The sequence below is a fragment of the Lichenostomus cassidix genome, chromosome 1Ab, assembly GCF_008360975.1.
Source record: "Lichenostomus cassidix isolate B80296 chromosome 1Ab, HeHo_3.0, whole genome shotgun sequence".
Taxonomy (NCBI): domain Eukaryota; kingdom Metazoa; phylum Chordata; class Aves; order Passeriformes; family Meliphagidae; genus Lichenostomus; species Lichenostomus cassidix.
The window spans coordinates 9,636,590-9,655,164 of NC_139481.1; the positions used below are offsets into that span (position 1 = coordinate 9,636,590).

At 43.4% G+C, this 18,575-nt stretch overlaps 1 protein-coding gene across 1 annotated transcript; it reads left to right on the forward strand.

Annotated features, from left to right (window-relative positions):
* Positions 1-9,734: 9,734 nt before the first annotated feature.
* CDPF1 (cysteine rich DPF motif domain containing 1) lies at positions 9,735-18,254 on the forward strand. The gene is given in 5 exon segments (XM_085049809.1): positions 9,735-9,774; positions 10,140-10,208; positions 10,211-10,254; positions 11,028-11,249; positions 16,483-18,254. Coding segments are annotated over 5 exon segments (525 nt in total). The 3' UTR covers positions 16,633-18,254.
* Positions 18,255-18,575: the final 321 nt, after the last annotated feature.

Below are 18,575 nucleotides of genomic sequence, written 5' to 3' on the forward strand. Positions count from 1 at the left end.
CATGGACTGGGGACACGCTGGGAACGCCTGGGTGTCCATCCCGAGCGCTGGGGACACGCTGCGGCCACCGCGTGTCCACCAAAGCCGCGGCCGGGACTGAGGGCAGGCAGGGCGCGTTAACGGGAGCACAGCGCCCCCTGCCGGCCGCGCGGCGTCCCTTGCCCGTCAGGGAGACCCCGCAGCCGCGGCCGCCGCGCGCCAAACCGGAAGTGGCTCGGTGGGCACCGCGTGAGGGGAAACGGGAACAGGGAACGGGAATGGGAACGGGAGCGGGAATGGGAACGGGGAACGGGGACGGGAAATGGGAAATGGGAATGGGAAATGGGAACGGGAAATGGGAATGGGAACGGGAAATGGGAACGGGAAATGGGAACGGGAAATGGGAACGGGAATGGGAATGGGGAACGGGAACGGGAAATGGGAACGGGAATGGGAATGGGAAATGGGAATGGAAACGGGATCGGGGAATGGGAACGGGAACGTGAAATGGGAATGGGAATGGGAACGGGGACGGGAACAGGAAACGGGAATGGGAGTGGGAACGGGAACCGGGGCGCCGGCGGCGGGAAGCAGGAATTGTGGGGCAAACGGGAGCCCGGGACAGAACTGGGACCCGGGCAGGGAATTTCTGCCAGGGAGCGGGAACCGGAATGTGGGCGAGGAAAGCGGGAGCAGGGGAGGGCAGCGGGGCCCGGAGGGGGCAAAGCAGCTGCTGAGCGGGCACTGCCGCCCGGGGACACTCACGGTTCCGCAGCTAGAGGCCACCATGGATGAGTGTTCCAGGGAAGTTCATCTCTTTGAGGACACTGCTCTTGGACAGCCACAGAGAAGGAGCTTTAAGGAGTCTAGGGAACTGAGGGGAAACCTTTGCTTCATGCTATACGTGGACATCTCCATTTTGACGTTGCACTTGAACAAAGTGGTGTAGAGATCACAGCTTTGGACTCACAGGACAGTAGAGACATGGAAACAATTAGATACTCAACTCATCTTAAAAATTGAGGAGAAGGTAGGACATTTGCAAGAAGTATGAGAGATAGGGTACCATAGTCTCCCTCTGAGTCTGCTCTGAGAACCCAAATAAATACCTCCATGTTTCAGTGTTGCATGAAATGGTATTTCTGCTTGAGGAGAGTGGTTAATGATGTGGCTTTCCTTTCACTTAATCCAGACTTGCTCTGTAAAACACAGGGATTGGCGGGAGTCTATAAACACTGCAAAATTCCTTCAGAACAAAGCTGGTTGTGCTTTGGGTGTGATGGACCAAATAGTCTCTTAGGCTGTTCTCCAACTCTAGGCACCTTTGAGCCAAAGAATTGGATCTGTGCACTAGTAGTTGTAAGGATATGTAACTATGTTCTCACAATTGAAATGGCATGTTTTATATAAACAAAATTTAAGACCTTCATGCTTCTGGATCCCATACCAAAAGTATTTTCCTCAAGCCTTAATTTCCCGTGGAAATTATGGTCGAAGGAGCTGTTACAATGAAAGCCTTATGTGATACCTTGTCTTACTTTGTGTCTTGCCTCAAACAGAGTCTGTGATCTCTACAAATACTGTAAGGTTATGTCAGGAGCCTGATGAAGGCTCCCCTGAAAATTTTATTCTACCCTGGTGCAGCTCTTGGGGGTTGTTCAGATCAAAGAAGGTTTTGGTTTGATGACAGTTGTAGGAAAACACTTGGATTCTGCTGTTAAAGTAACTTGGAATGGAGATGTGTCCCCCAGGCTGGTTGAGATGCCGAGCTCTCTAGCCTGTGCATCACCTTTGCACAGGTCTGTTGGCTAAATTAGTGTTTTTACTGGCACAAAAATTAATACACCAAAAAAGCTGTAAAAAGCCCCAAAACTCCCAATAGCTATGAACAAGCATGAGATCTGGATTAAGAAAGAAATGACTTATCTATGTGGCTGCAATGGTTTGGGCTTCTTTATTCTTTACTCCAGGCCAGGAAAAAGCAAGAGAGGATTGGCAAGTGTTTTCTGTTCCTTTTCTCAGTGCCTGGTGAAAGCATTTTCACCTGATTTTTCTGTTTTCTCTTTTGCTGCCCATGTAACACCTGAGCCATGCTGCCTCCTTTGAAGTCTCCTTTTAACTACAAGCCATAATAACTTTGCACTACACCCTCTCCCCCAGCTGTTCATTTATTTTGTCATAACTTCCCTAACATGAGTGAAGTTATTACTCATTAACCACGCTTAGAGCCATGTGTATGTGCAGAAAGGACACACATCTAAATCTGGACCAAAACAAAAGTGTTTTTAAGCCTTATCTACCTAGACCTACAGCCAGAACTTTGAAAAACCTTGAAAAACATGGAGAACATACAATTTCTGTCAAGACTCCATCAGCTCTGCTGCTTAATTAGCTCTACTCTGAGTCCACACTTTCCTTTTGGACCTCAGTGAAATCTTAGTCAGACCTGTCTGAGTTTGCTGGGCAGATGGAGATCTAAAGTCAAAGAAAAGGTTATTAAATATCTGTGACACATTGAGGATGCTGCCAGTTCTTAATGGATTTTGAGCTGCTTGGATAAAAAGGCAGAACTGTAAGGATTTTATGGGTCTGCCCTCCTAGCATGTGACCCAGGAGGAGCAGTCCACTCTGGCTGTAGTGATTTGTAGGATCCACACATCTCCACCCATGATTTAATTTGTCATATGAGAAAAAGTAATTTTTTTTCTGGTTTACCCGTGATGAACACAGAACTAAATTTGTCCAAAAAAACTTCTGGGAGGAAAGAGCATAAGTGTAGACTCTCTGGAGAGCAGACTGTGCAGAGTACAGAGCATGCACATAAGGAATGGCCTGGCACTCAGTAATAAAATAGGTGTTCAGCTGTCTAAGAACAAGCATTTCTCTGTGTCCTACAGAGAATTATGGAAGTGGTTCCTGTATATGTGCCTTGACACCTGTTTGATGCATCAGGTGTTGAAAGAAATAAGTGCAGCCTCAGTACCTGCATATTTTTAAGGCAAAGTAATCCAAGTACTGGTTGGGAAGCCAAGTCTTTCTGACAGGGATGAACATAGTAACCTGAAAACATTGTTTAAGATTCAGGAAGTCTTGTGCCTGCCTGAATTCATCTTGTTCTATATTGCTATGTGGCTAGAAGATAGGAATTTGCCATAGGTGTATGTTGGGAAGTCTGGATGCTGCTAACCCCTGAGTAAAAGACTTAATTTCCACTGGAAGCTGTAACCAAAGAAGTGACTTTGGTGGGAAGGTGTGAAACAAGGACCCTGTTTGTATATTTTTGTGACAGAACTCCCAGCAAGTGCCCTGGAAAAGAAAACTTTCTAGGGTTTGGGTGACAGTGGGCTTTGCTCTATCAGATGAGCTGCCAGTGGATCTCTCTGGTGCTTTCCTGTGCTTGCTGTTCACACCAGATGGGATAACAAACCCTGAGGAATGTGTCCCACAGGAAATGAGCATGGCTGTAGAGGGTGTGCTGGGCTATGTGCACGCAGAAGTTGTAGATATAGTAGGGACAGGCCTGTCTTTATTCCCAGGCTTTCTTAAAGCTGGCACTCTTTACCCCATGCCCCTCACCCCTCTGGTATTTTGTTTGCTTTTCCTTCTGGATAGTTTTGCTTTACTTCATTCTGCAGTCCCCAACTTGAGCTCAGTCCTAACAAACCGAGAGCTGCAGTCACGCTTTATTGGAAAGAATTCTCTTCCCCAAATATGGTAATGATGAACATCTTCCTGGTCACAGGAGAAAGTGGCCACTGGCTCCATAGCAAGGACATTGTCACATGCAACCTCATGCAAGGGGGGGCTGAGCCTTTCCTTACAGCCCCAGCTTTGCCTTCTGTAGGGAGATTAATCACTGGAGCTGTATTTCTTCCTTTCAGGATTATGTCAAGTGGCAGTGTCTTATTTCCTGAAATATTGTGTTAGCCTCTCCTCCTGTATTTCCACAAAATCTTGGTGTTACTGTTTTTAGACTCTTGGAAAGTATTGCACTAAATTTAGATTGTGCTTGACCAAGCTGATACTTTTCAGTGGTACATGTGTGGCCCTGCACTTAACTTTTCTTTAAGGACAACTTGAAAAGTAATGGTCATCACTTATATATTAATAGAGCAACTTGCTTGTCCCCACTATAGATATTAATGTAACAAAGTTCTAATAGGGAGCTGCAGTCTGGAAGGGAGACAAAACAAATTCAGGACAGAGGGCTACTATGGCTGTAGGTTGATTTTTTTATTGTGGCTGTACCAGAGGGAGAATTAATGAAATCTGACCTCAGGTCTTTTTTCCATTTTGGCAAAGAATAACTGTGATCCAGAACTGATGATCACTTCAGCCACAGTTCAGTGTTTGTATCTCCTGTGTTATGGGTGGATGATGCCTTGTGCAGCCTTCTTGTGTGAAGCTTTAAATTCTCACCTAATCTGAGGTTCTTATTAAATGCTGCCTAATTTAGAGCAGGCTGCATACCATCTTTGAGTAAGGGGCACTTGGGCTAGATTATTGTTGAGTGTTGTTTTCTCAGCTTTGTTAAAACGTGGATCTTAGGTATAGACGCCTTTTTGAGATTCATCCTGTGTTTGGAAAGCCTTTTTACCTAAGGAAGGATGTCCCTGTTGAGCCGCTAGCAGAGAAGGAAAGCCCCGATTCTCAGCGTGGCATAGAAAAAAGTACTTTATTGTTTGAATCCAACGTATATATAGAGTTTTCAAAGGTCACCCAGATTGGTCAGCCAGAAACCTCCCCCTAGGCCTGATTGGCCAGGCCTGCACTGTCCAAATCTCGAGACACTGTTTTTAATAACATCCAAACTTTATCTTTGTTTATAAAACACAAAAAGAATTCTCACGGGAAAGACCTGTGCTAGCCACAGAAGGGGTTCGATTTGCTTGTCTGTGTTACTCATCTTTCCCTACAACAGTTCAGAAAACACACTGGCTTTCACATGGGTGACCACCTAGACTGTTTATCCTGCTGCTGCCATGGGGAATCCACAGAAGCTGTTGTTCAGGGGCAGGGCTTGGGGCCTGCTCTGTGACCCATGGCAACAGGGAAGCCTGTTTGCTCTGCAGGGTTCTCTGTTCCTTCTGAGCAGAGAGAGCATAGCAATGCCAACACAACCTCTCAGCCCGGGGGGAAAAGGTGCTGCAACAAGTCAATGTTTAATTCAATCAAGTGATCTTTGGGAGTGAGTAAGAATGAAACTTCTGAACGGCTGTGCTTGGTGAAATGACAGTCCTGGGCTAATTCATGCTGAACCCAAGGTAGGTCACCTCAAAGGAAGAGCAGGGAGGCAGCCACAGGTGACCTAAACATGCCTTCAGGGCTGTTACAAGAGGGAACTGGAGGAAGAGAGTTGTTCACCTGGGGATTAACTAGCAAGTAAGAAGGTTCTGCTGTTTTATCTACTGCCTGATCAATTAGGCAGCAGATTGATTTTCCTGAAGAAGGCAAGTGAATTGCTGGTGCTGAAATCTATTTAAATATTTGTCACACCAAACATTGGCACATGCCAGGCTATGAACTCCTGCCCTTCTACTAGAGAGCACTTCTTCCTGTAGAAAATCAAGCTGTGAATATTTTAATAGGTTGTTTTCGTCAACAGATACTGCAGGAAAATCCTGGCAGGTAAAAGAAAAAAGAGTTTTGTAGGAGATGATTAAGGGTGTGTCAATGTTGGTTTTATTTGACAGCCTTTCAAATCAAAGTCTGCATCTGTTTATAGGCACTTTGTTTCTTGTATAGTTTCTCTAGTTTATCAGTGACTCAGAAAGACAGGAGTCTCCTGTGGAGTATTAAGAGAGGCTTAACCTACGCATTGTAAAGACTTGTGCTAATGAGGTTTGAAGCAAAGAAAATCAGATTACTTATCTGGCTACTACATTGCCACTGACCCTGACAATTTAAGGGTGATTTATGATTTCTGGCATGCCTTCCAGGCCTCTTAGCAGAGCACTCCGGGCAGAATTGCCCTGAAGTCTTTAGGAGTCTCCAGAGAACTGGACTGAGAGCCATTTCCCCATGTCCATATCAGGTATCAGTTGCAGACAGCATGGAGAAACACTTTTACAACCCTACCTAACTCATGCCTTTCTTTTACTGCAGTTATTTCCTTACTATGGCACTGAAATGTGTGTGCTTCACCTTTTGCCAGGACGTGTGAGCCAACCTCACACACGTCCTGCAGCACCCTAGGCTTGACCTGGCAGGTTTCTTCGGACCATGTTAGTTCAGTGGTTACCCAAGCATGTGGGTAACTGTGTTCTTTCCAGAAGAGGTGGGCATTTGCGTCAAGGATGTGTTCAAGTACCTTGTGGCTTCCAGTCAGTGGCAAATGCTTGGGCAGAATTCAGTTCTAGACAAGCTGTCGTCAAAGACCTGTTCAGCATGTGTCAGTCAGAGAGACTTGTGACATGTTACTGGGCATGGTGCTGCTTCAGAACTTTCCAAGGGGAAAAATAATAGTGGTAGCACCTGGTGATGACTTGGGTTGCTCCTGGTCACGAATTTGCCTATCATTATTAAGGAGGGATTAGTGCCCTAGACTTTCTTCTCAAGAGATCCTTTATCCTGCTGCTGGTTTGCTAGAGAGAAATGAGTTCTCCCTCTGCTCCGTGTGTCTGGAGGGCAGACAGACACCTTGTCACACTGTCACATTGGGCATCCTGCTAAGATGGTGTGTAGGGCCAAACTGATGAGCTGACATTGTGATAAACCAATCTCTGGCTCAGCTGGGTTTATGACATAAAGACATGGTTATTCAGAGCAAATGAACTTTTTGGAAGTGACTCTTTGTGAGAAAGTACATCTTGTTACTTGTCTGCTTGGAGGTTTAGACTAGAGATGTGAAGCACATGCATGAACTTGCCATTAAATACCTTTCTTCAGAAGGAAATAGCTTTATTTTGTTGTATAGCAAACTTTACTTCTGAATGGGAGCATTGACTCTGAAATCTGTGTGTTCATTGACCTCCCACCTTTAGTTAGTGACCTTAACTTTCCCAAGTGCTGATGTGCAGACAAGCTCTGAGGACAAATGATGTTCCCAGTGAAATAAAACTTGGTACAGCTGTTACCAGTGACTCGTAAGCTGGGAGTAAAATGGAAAGCATCATAAATTCATCTGTGCCTTGCAGGCAGGATCATATGCTTTTCAACTGGCATAGCCAAAAATCTGTTTGTACATAGATATCATTCCTTCCCAGTGGTTGTCATTGAACAGATTCTGTTCTACATGCCAATGGTCTGTGAGAGAGCAGGTGCTTCTATATCTAACGTACTTCAGCTCTGAAACCAGGGCTGTTATTTTGACTTGGGATCAGGACATATTCATTCCAAAGTCTATGACCCTCACTGCCATAAATACTTTTTTTTTGTTGTTGTGGTTCTTGGTGTTTAACATTTTTTTAAAGGTCACCATTATAATCTTCTCTATTTGATTCAAGTGATTTCCAATTCTGCTTCTTTGGGGTTAATGATTCCCCTTTTTAAGAAAGACTGATTACAAAAAATTGCATACAAGTGTTGATCTGAATCTCATTCAGTCAGGTCAGTGTGTTGGTATTGCTGCTGGTTACCTATAGAAAAGGTAAAGTTAGGAATGTCAGGAGAACTTAGCTGGTAATCCTAAAATGCAGGGTTCAAAGAGGAGACTTAGTTGAGTTTGTGTGTAATTTTAATATACAGGGAGAAATGGGTAGCATGTACATACATGCCTTACAACTAACTGACCAATCTGAAAGCACTTGAGTTAATTAAATACTCTCAAGCATCCCTGTGAGGTAAGGAAAACACATGGTATCCAAGGGTCATATCATCTGTGAAAAAATGTAGTTGCCTAAGGTGTTCTCAAGCTGGATTTGTTTATTAAACTGGTGTCCAGCCCCATTTGTGTTGCATTGGAAGAACTCTCTGTGCTACTGAAATGCCAGGAATGGCAGTGGAAAGGCTGGTGGTAAAGGAGATTATTTCCAAAATTAAGTTTCAGGGTTTAATAGGCAAGGACTTTCTGATCTGGGTGTCTGTCATGAAGCCTTTGTAGCTTCTGAGGATCTCCCTGTTCTACTGGAACATTAGATGACAACTAGTCCCAGCTCTGCTTCACCTTGCCCCTAGTTCACCTTGTCAGCAGACGCCTCTGAGGATTCAGTTTCACCCTGTCGGGTGAGCAGAAATAGCAGCTTAGTGTCACCAAAAGAGGGATGTGCAGGTCCCTCATCTCAGCCCTGCCTTTCTGCTGGTGCTGCAGTTCTGCCTCTTACCTTGTGCTACTGTTAGCAGCTGTTGGATTCTTCTGCTAGCCAATTTTGTTCCTTAAAGCAATAAGGAAAAAAAAAAAACCTGGGAGGGAAAAAAAAGGTTTTTTAAAATTTGTTACTACATTAGTAACTCATGTGATGTAGTAAAACTGAAACCATGGACCAAGGTGTTGGGTGTTGGATACCAGCTGACCATTCTCTGTGTTTTGGATGGTTTAGAACACCTCTGGTCCCAGAGCCTGTAGGCTGCATGACCACCAGCTGGGCATTCAGGTTGGAGTGTGTTAGGTTCTGGAAAACATCAAAAAGATGTTCTGGAGCACATCTTTTGGTTTGTTTTTTTCTGAAAACCTCTGGTTTGTGTGCTGTGATGCAAACCCTGTGGAAAGGAGGGACAGTCAGGTGAAATAAGTAAATTTTAAAAAATACATCGTAAATAAATAATAAATAGGGACATGTCCTTAGTGAGCTGAATCAGCTCTGCAGGGAAGGGTCTGGCTGCAGAGCTGCAAGAGTGGGAACACCCTGCTGTCCTCTGCAGGCTGTGGATGTGCTCAGCTGGGAGCACACACAACCTGCTGAGATACCCCCCAAACCAGGCTCCTGGTGCTCAGCTCTTCAGAGCCTGATGTCAGCTCTGCTTCTCTTCCAAAAGCTGAGGGGTTTGTAGCAGAACACTGTACTGTGAAAAATGTGATGGGTTTTAGCTGAAAGCTGTCATTTTCTTGGTAACTGCAAGGTGAATTGTCTATACAAGAAAATTGTGCAGGTGAGTGAAGATGCCCAATTTACATACAAGCAACTACCCTTCTTTCATGGATTGGTGCAAATTTGGGCATGCACATGGTTAGCTGTGCTTGATAGGATTATTCTTACAGACCAAAACCAATCCTAAAAGCCTACTTGCCACACCATGCTTTTGGAAAAGCTCAGGGTGTGACTCTCAGCTAATATTAGTGGTATTAGTGAAGGGTAAGCTCCCAAAATGTAAATCAATAGCCAGGGTTTTAAACAAGTGATCTGTTAGCACCAAAGCTGATGGAGCATGATTTCCTATGTGTTACATCTTGGGACTGATGGCCACACCTTTGTAGTGAGGCCTGAAGTCTGTCAGAAGGATGGACAATAACTTTCCTATGTGCAGATTCTCCTATTTCTAGAAATATATGGATATTCCCCAGGAGGATAAAACAGAGTCTTTTCATTCTGCCTATTTTCCTAAAACTTATAGGACTTAAGTTCTTTTAAAGGTGTCTGCTCCTTTGTTCCATGTGGCTGGAATGGCCAACACTTTATTGAGGTATAGGGTGATTCCATTCATTTCCCTAGAAAGCCAGATAGGAACAGGGAGCCAGGGGTAAGCTTCCAAAACTCTATTCCAAGGTGAACCAGAAGCAAAGAAAAAGACACAGTAAATCATTGCAACACTTACTTTCCTGGTACCTGCCTCCTTAGCAGGCTCCCAAACCCTTTCATGGCTCCAGTTTGAGGAAGGAGATGGGCAAGAGAATAGGATTGGAGTTCTGCACAGCAGCAGGTAGGAAATAGTGTCCTGGGAAGCACTTAGGGAGTGTAGACCTCAGTTGAGCAGGGGGTTTTTGAATCACAGCCATGTGCTTTGTCACCTGAGCTCTTTCATGGATCAAGTTCCAAGTTAATAGGTGAACTGAGGCTCCCAGGCTGCAATTTATAGACCTAAGGAATTTGAAAATTTAACAGGGACATGGGAAACCAGCTTGATTTGGGAGAAAAGATTAACTTATCAAAGTTTGTAACTGTCAGTTTTCCCTTGGGTTTTAATTTTCAAAGCCAGATATCTCAGGTCACTTTAATTTTCTTGCAGACATGTTCCCAGCATTGCATTTTGAAGTGAAAAGATTTTTTTTGGTGTGTTTCTTGCAGGTGGCTTAAATATAGATGCTCCCAAAGAAGCTCAGATACCAGAAGAGGTCAAGTGTGAGCTGTGTGAATTATCAGCCCCTACACATACTATGGGCAGATGCCACCAAACATGAAGGCTCTGGCCATATAATTTTCTGTTTGAGTGGACAGAAAGAGGAGAGAGGAGCACAGTGCTGCACACGCTCCTGGACACACTTGTGTGTGTATGTAGGCAAGGAGAAGGAATAAGAGTTAACAGAATACCTTTTATCTATATTATTACTAGAATCCAAGTTTGCCTTAAGCCCAGGAGTAAGCCAGGCTTGTTTTCTGCCCTGTGCAGACAGACACTCAGCTGACTTCTGTATTATTTTGCCTCGAGTTCCCAGAAAAAAATAAGGCTTTAGTGTTTCCTAAGCAGGTTGCCAAATTATCAATAAATGCACTCCCTCAACACCCTGGAGCAAGCAGTACAGTCTGTGACATAAAGTAAGCACACTGAAGGTGACTGCAAGGCTCTCTGCCAGTAGCTCCTGCTATCAGAAGGTGGGGACCTCAGCATTACAGCAGTGACATAAGCAAGAGCAGTAAAACTTTTGTATTTTTTACTTGCATGCAGCTTTGGAGGAGAACTGCTGATTAAAAGCTGTGCAATTGAAATGGTGACTTGACAAAGTACTGAAGTTGGCCATGCTGAGGAGTGCCTGTCATTAAAAAATGGAAGATAATTATTTTAAGGTGGAGCATTGAGAAAAACTTTATAAGATGACATTGAGAGGCTCACCAATTGCTCTAGTTTTGGAAGACTGATAGAAAGTACAGTTTAGGACTGAAGGCATCTGCAGCATTGAAGGTTTTGAAAAGGAGCTGCAGAGCTGCTGCATTGCCTCATGTACAACAGCAGGATGAGCCAGTCAAGTACAAAGGGCTGATAAACTTTCAGCCTCCACAATTTCCCCCTCTCAACTGTCCCATACTGTGAAATATACACTTAAAAGCCTGAAATTATTATTTTACAGGCTTTTGGAAGAAGCCTGTGTCATGAAAGATCCTTTCACCCCTGACAAGGACAAGTTCCTCATGGCTGGGTCTCACTGCAGTTTGTGTAGCAGAGCAGTGTGCATTGGTACAGTAAATAACAAGCAAAACAAACTGCTTCAGTAATTTCTTTTGTTCCAGTCCTGGTGACCTGTCAGAGAAAGATCAAGCAGCAAAAACCCAAACAGTCCATTTTTAAGGCAAACCATTCCCCCTTGCCCTACCACTACATGTATGTTAACTGTACGTAATTGCATGTTCTGGATTCCCCCAGATGAAGCTCTCAAATTAGAATTTAAGTTCAAAGTGCACAGTGAAGAGAGTTGTGCCATGTCATGCTTGCTCTCTGAAGAAGAATGAATTTAAGCAGGAGCTGAAAGGCAGCCCTAAACTGTGCAATCTGAGTACAGTCTAGAAAGGTGGTGCAAAATTACAGTTGTCTTAATTCCCTCTTCTCAGTGCAGAGCTGGCCCCTTTGTTTGCTGTGAGTCTCAAATTTTGGGAGCTGGGCAGACACAGCCAGAAGGATATTGGCACACTTGCCCAGTTTAGTTGCTATTCTGACTTGTGGGCTGTCAGCACCAAGAATGGGCTAAGAGGAGCATGCAGTAGCACCTTTCTCCTGGTTGGGTTTGTTTCCTTGTTAAAGAAAATTTCTTACCCCAGGTTTCCCACAGCAGAGTGTCAGGCATCCAATTTCAGGAAAGAAAAGGTTTAATAATTGAGTGGTGCAGCAGCAGGAGCAGCTCAGGCTGTCTCCTCCAGGAAGGGCCCCAAATGAAGGAATCCCTGGGCTTTTATACCCTTACAGTTTGTGCACCCATTCCCATGGGGAATTTTGGGTCTAGGGTCTTCCTGCTGTTCTCTGGTGATCAGTCCTCTCCCAGACAGGGGTGCAGAGTCCCGAGCCCTTTGTTAGGAAAAGGGTCCTTGCCCATTCCCAGCTCATTGCTGGGGGCTCCAGGTGTTTCCTGCCATCCAGGGCACAACATGCAGCTGGCACTGGGACCTTGCACACCCGGCTACCTGCACTGGGGGTATTTCTCAGCATCCTATCTCTGAAGTCTCTTCTGACATTTAAATGACTGAAAATCACCAAAAGTGATTGCAACTCAGAGGGCTTGGTTTTTTGTTTGGTTTTTTTTTACTATTCTGAAGCTGCAAGAGGGAGTTGTAGGCTCTGACTAGGTGGGAGCTGGATGAAGTGCCAGCACTCTCTGCTTGTGGCTCAAGTTTCAGGGCAGTTGTGTGGAGGCAAAGCTACATGTGAGCAGAATCACTGTCCCTGCTGTGGCAGGGGTTGATTCCCTGCCATGCACAGCCCAGTGAAGAGCCAAGTGCAGCTCCTCAGAGAGTTTGGGCTTAGGGGCTCAATTCCTGCCCTGACACGACAGGTTTATCCTTCTTTTTGAACAGCAGAGGGTTGGCAACACAGACACATTTGGGACAAACTTGAGCACATCCAACTATTTGCATTCCCAAATGAAGTGTCTTGAATTTAGGAAGGATTCAGCAGATATTTCCAAGTGTGACAGTTCAAGCTGTGGGAAACAGAGCATTTCAGCCTCTCAGGGTCTCTGCACACATTGTGCTTTTCTGAATAAAGGTGGGGCTTTTTCTCTGAAACGATGTGTTTGTTTCAGTCAACTTAGGCCTTGGCAATGCACAGAAGATACTCACAGTGAGTAATGAAAACCTCTTCTAATCTTTTTGAAAGTTTGGCTTATTTTGCCCATTGTGGAAATTTGTCAATCATTTACTGCTTGTTATCTGAGTTTTCAAGATTCCCCTGATGGTATCACTCAACGTAAAACATTGATTGTAAATAATTGAGAATAAATTTCTTACCAAACTGGCCAGGCCAGATAGTGAATCACACATATGACTACGGTTTCAAAATGTGTTTAGCAATACTGCTTAGGTAACACTGAAAGAGATCTGCAGAAATGATAATTAGTGCTTTAAACACCCACACCACAAAGTGAGTAAACACATACTATTCCTCTTTCATGTAGGGAAAATTAAAAGCCCAGAGAAGTAAAAACTTATCCAAGGCAATAGAGAGAGACAAAGTTAGGATGATGTCTGTATTGGTTTTGGTTCTGGTTCCTGCTTTTGCTTGACCCAAGTAGATCAGTTCACCCTTGGGCTGAGTTAAATGTTAAAATATAGGAATTGAAACTGAAAAAATCATACTTTCTCAGGCCTCTTTAACAAAGAAGCTGGACCAGTTGGAAAGGTTTTAGTGACAGATTGCTTTTAATATTACGGTAATTCAGAATAGTAATAGGCTAACATGTGTCAAAATTAAGACTTTTCTGACCTTGGATTTGGCAAAGGGATTTTAGCTAGCTTTTGTACCTAAGGAGGCTTAAAGACAGATCAGATTTTGGGCTTTTCATGAGACAACTCATGCTAGCTGAAGTGTATTTCCTTACAGTTGCTGTGCCAATAAAAGTCATGACTTAGCAGCTGTTCTCTAGAGTGCTCATAATCTTAAATATCTTCAAATATCCTCTGAAGTTTTACCTCAATCATTTTTTGTAGCCTGTATCAGCCTGCTCAAGCCTTTTATCACAGTGCCTTGGAAAATGCCATTAGTTCTGACTCAACTGCAAATAATTCTAATCATTATCTATGATGTCTTAAAATACATTAAAACCCCACAGAAAGGAAGATAATAGAAATGCTTTTAAAAGTCCTTGGGCAGGTTGAGTGCCATTCTTCCTATTGCCCTTTCAGAAAAGGCAAGAGGAAATGTTATAATCTGTCCATATTAGTAATTTAAAACTATTATTCAAACAGTTATTTCTGTTTTATTGCAACACTTGCTAAAGAGGGGAAAAAAGGGTGGCTTTTGGAGAAGAAAGGAGAAAAGGGAGCAAGCTTCATCCCTTATTGCCCACCTCAGCAGAAGGTGACTGAACAGTGACCTTGGACATGATTGTAGGTATTAAGTGGTAAATGTAACACTACAGCTGCTTTCCACTCAGCTTCCAGTCATGTGGGGTCAGGGATGGGCAGAGCCTTTCCTTTACGTATTGTGGTAAAGATACCATCCCTGTATACATTACTTTCAGACATGATTCATGTCAAAACAGAAATAAACTCTGGCAGCATGCTTTGGCAGCTCAGTTTTGGCTGAATTGGACTATTACATTTGAAATTTCTCCTGCCTTGGTCATGGAAGAGACAAAACACATTAAAGAATCATCTGATTAAACACAGAACTGTACCAGGATAAGGGTTTAAAAGGGCTCAACTCTACACAGGAAGTGTAACTGCTAGGGCATTGAAAGGAGAGTTAGGCTGAAAATCCCAGGACTGAGAGAGCAGGACTAAAAGTACATGGACCAAGTGCTCAGGGGTGCAGTGGTTCATAGTCATGATTAGCCCAGTTCCTGTTGGCCAAAATCAGCACCAGCTGGCAACTCATTTCAGCCAAAACAATGCAAGTTGAGCACCTGGGTTCACTGTGAGGAGCTGCATCTTGACATGGGGATCCCACCTGCAGGAACAGCCTGGCCCCTCCTTTGCCATGGCCCAGTGGCACTGCTGGGAGCCCCGAGCCCTGGAGCTGGGCTGCTGGGAGCCATTTGGCAATGCAAGCAGCAGCAGCAGGGCCACCTTAAACTCTAATCTCCCCTCTTAAACTGGCAGCTTAACGTATTAAGGATACCAAGAGACAAAAAACAATAGGCTCTGCAGGTTGTGCAACTGAAATCCACTTTCAGGGCTGTTCAGAGACCAAGGCCTCACACTCGTTCCTGAACATGAAGGGGCCTGGCAGTGCAGAAAAGGACAATAGATAAAGAGAAGTTGTTCCTCAAGCTTCCAAGTGATATGGAAGCAGGCTGATTGTGATTTTGATATAATTATCAGCTGAATCTGCTGCTAACGTCCAGATAGTGACACAGGAAACAAAAGACTGAACAGGAACACAGGAATAGCCAAGCCAAGCTCCCAGAGAAAGGCCAGCTGCAAATGACCATGGCAAGGGGAAAATTTTGCTATTTAGGTAAGACCCAGGGAATCCATTTCTCCCCAAAAGACGTCCAGATCTATCTAAACTGATGTCTTTATTCATGCTTAAATCCCCAAGAATAATCCATCAGCAACACCAGCTCCAGCTTACCCATGAAATCCTATTTGGAATTTGGTGATAAGCACGTCAGGAGAACCATGGACGTCAGTCTCACCATGGGGCAAAGGAATAATTCATTAATTAGCTTCTCTTCCAGTTGTTCAAACTCTACACTGCAAATACATTAAAATATTCCATCAGTTTTGCTTCTTTCTATTCAATAGCTAACATCTGGTTACAACTCCTGGGGGGGAAAAATATTGGGTCTGTACCAGCTGTGAACAGAACAGGGACAGCAAAAATACCTTCTTTGTGCACAACAGCTTTTATACTTTGCCATCAAGAGCTCAGAGAAGAGCCATCAGCTCAAGCTTTAGTACCAGGTGTGTTTTTAGGTTTTAACCAGTGAGTACATTTATTGAGGGTAAGGGATGAAATCTCATTTGAATTGTCTCAGCTGAATGGAGCCCATTTGTCTACTCTGGTTATTGGACACCTCTGTGATATTGATGCAATAGTGATACGTTTTAGTATTCTCCTAGGACAATGCAAATACATGGATTAATGGAAGTAAGAGTAATTTTTTTGAGAATTATAGAAAAGGATGGTTTGTTGTGAGAGCCCCCAGCACCTGGTGCTTATGTTGGCCTTTAGGCTGTTTTTGTGGAGATTGGTGAGGAAGAGTGTGCTGAGATTCCAAGTCTCACACACCATTGCAGGAATTTACAAGATCCTCCCAGGAGGTAGAAATCTTCATCAGCCAAGATTTAGAGGAAAACTTTGCTACTTCAGTAAAACCCATGGAATTTCTTATGCCTGTATTCATGTCGAACTCTCCAAGAATAATCCATCAGCAATGCCAGCTCCAGTTTACCCATGAAATCCTATTTGGAATTCAGTGAGAAAGCAAGGAGCCCATGGATGGTGCTGGAAGGAGAAAGCAGCTGAAGGAGGGGTGTTGCTATTTCCTGGAGCAGGGAGCTGGTGAAGGTCACTTTATTGGAGCAGTGGGACAGTTGATTGGCTTAGTGCTTATTACAGACACAGGTTTTATTTTTCACCCAGTTAGCTCTAACCAGATGTTAGAATTATTGAGTAAGAAAAAGTAAAATTGTTGGAATATTTCAGCCCAGAATAAGAATTCATTTTAGAAGAATTCTAAATATAAATGTAGTTTAATGAGATGGGAACTTAAGCATTTCCATTTTGTGTATCCTGCTAGTAATGTTATTTTCTTTACAGGACTGTAATCTGTTCTACTCCAAAGTTTTCTGCCTCCCCTGTGTGAAGGAAAACCTAAAGGCCTTTCCTTTGGAAATAAGAGAAGGCACAGATAAAAGGAAAACCCAGCAGAAATCCTGCCAAAAAAATGATACAAAGCATAAATCCTGAAGGACCAAGAGCGACAGTTCTTTGGCTGGAGTTTCTCCTCTCTCTGCTCGGAGACTATCATGTTGCTCCTTTTAAAGAAGTGACCTTCATCAGCTCACTACTCCTGGAGAGCAACACATTTCCTTGCCCTTGGCTTGGGTTCAGAGCTCCCCGTGCAGCACCTGCCATGCCAGGGAGAAGCTCTGAGGTGCTGAGGAGCCAGAGAGGAAGGCAGAGGAGCCTGCTGGCACCATGGGAAATGCTTGCAGTAAAAAAACAAACAGCACAGAGCATAGGAACCATGTCCAGATTTTCACATTTGGTGTTTTAGTGCCTTGTGTTGCTCTTGACACTCCTACAGTGTTATGAAAATCGGAGATGGATTGATCTGTCTTAATTCAGTATATACTCAAGAAAGCCAGTGTACACCAATTGTTAATCTGGCAGTGCTGTCCTGGTAAGATCACAGTAGGCAGGGAATTTAAAGCTTTATTTTTAAGACTAAAAGTGCTGTGAGAAAATGTCATAAATATAATACCTAAACTTTTCAGTATGGTAATCTCTATGCTATTACAGCATTGAAACTTGTGAAGGTTGGTGTTTCTACAATCAATAAAAATGTTTATGAGTCCCTTGCACTTGCAGTCACTTTTCACTTAACCTTCCAGTCCATGTCAACACAGCAACTGGAGAGGACCCTGAATACATTTGGTTTATCCTTTACAATAAAAGTGACTTCCTTTTCGCTTTCACAGCAGTTAATCTGGAAATAGAAAAGTTCCATTAATAAACTCAGTTCTTTCCTGGACTGGACAAATAAACTGCAGCTATAACAGGAATGCCAGAAACACAGTTTGAGGCAAAAAAGGTAAAAAGTTGTAATGGAAACAGCAGCTTATTTAGCTCAAAAATTAGCTTCTCAGTTACATGTTTTGACTGTCTTAAGATTTAGGTGACTTTTATGTAAAACCAGAGTCACACACCTTAAGGATATGTCTAGAATGCTCCCTAATCACAAATCACCTTATTAACTCATGTTATTGTTGGTCATTGGCTCAGAACCTATTAGTGCCTTGGTTAACATCAAATTTTTCCAATACCTCCATCAATATAATTTGTAATAGGACAGCATCTAAAATACATCATTTTTGTAGAATGAACATGTGTCTGTTAAAAGAGATCAACATTATTTCAATGAGTTGTTTAGGACATCTAAGTGTCCTAAAATATTTTTTCTGGTCTTAGTATATTGTTGCCCCCTATTCAGGACTGAAATTTCTAGCAGAAGAGCCATAATGGACCTATTAGTGGCCTTTTCAAGCCCTAAGTGCTTCAAGGAATAAAATATATGTATGCCTCTAATTGTGGAAAAAAAGGATCCATGTTAGGAGTCAACATTCCAGATTCCTTTTTGCAGTAACAAAAGACTACACTTTCAGGAAAGTGATACTAAATGTAGGTAAGATGGGTGGTATTGTATTTCAGTTTCATGTTAGGAACACAGAGTTTGAAAGCTGTGGTGTGTCTGTATCTGCTCTGTACAAACAGCAGAGGCACATCCTGTGCTAAACCCACAACTGAAGAGAGCATTTTCCCACCTGGGAATTGTAGTCTTATAATCAAGCTGCCAAAGCAACATGGTTATGTGAGATGACTGGGTACGTTTATAGCAGCAAACGTACCTTGAAACATTTCATTTCCTGGATTTCACGTTGTTCATGACAGGTTGTTCTCTTAGATTTTAAAATGAACTGGCTAGTGCAGTTCCTGTATCAGTGACAATGGGATCTCATATCTCTGAGCTGTTTTCCCTCCTGTTCAGCTTCCTCTGTCCCCTTTAAAACAAATGCAGTTATCTCATTTATTCATAACCATTTTTTTTCCCTCATGATATGTCTGAGGAGTCATTTAAAGCCCTCAGAAACTGCTCTGCCTTTAAGCACTTAGGTTGAGCTGGAGGGAGA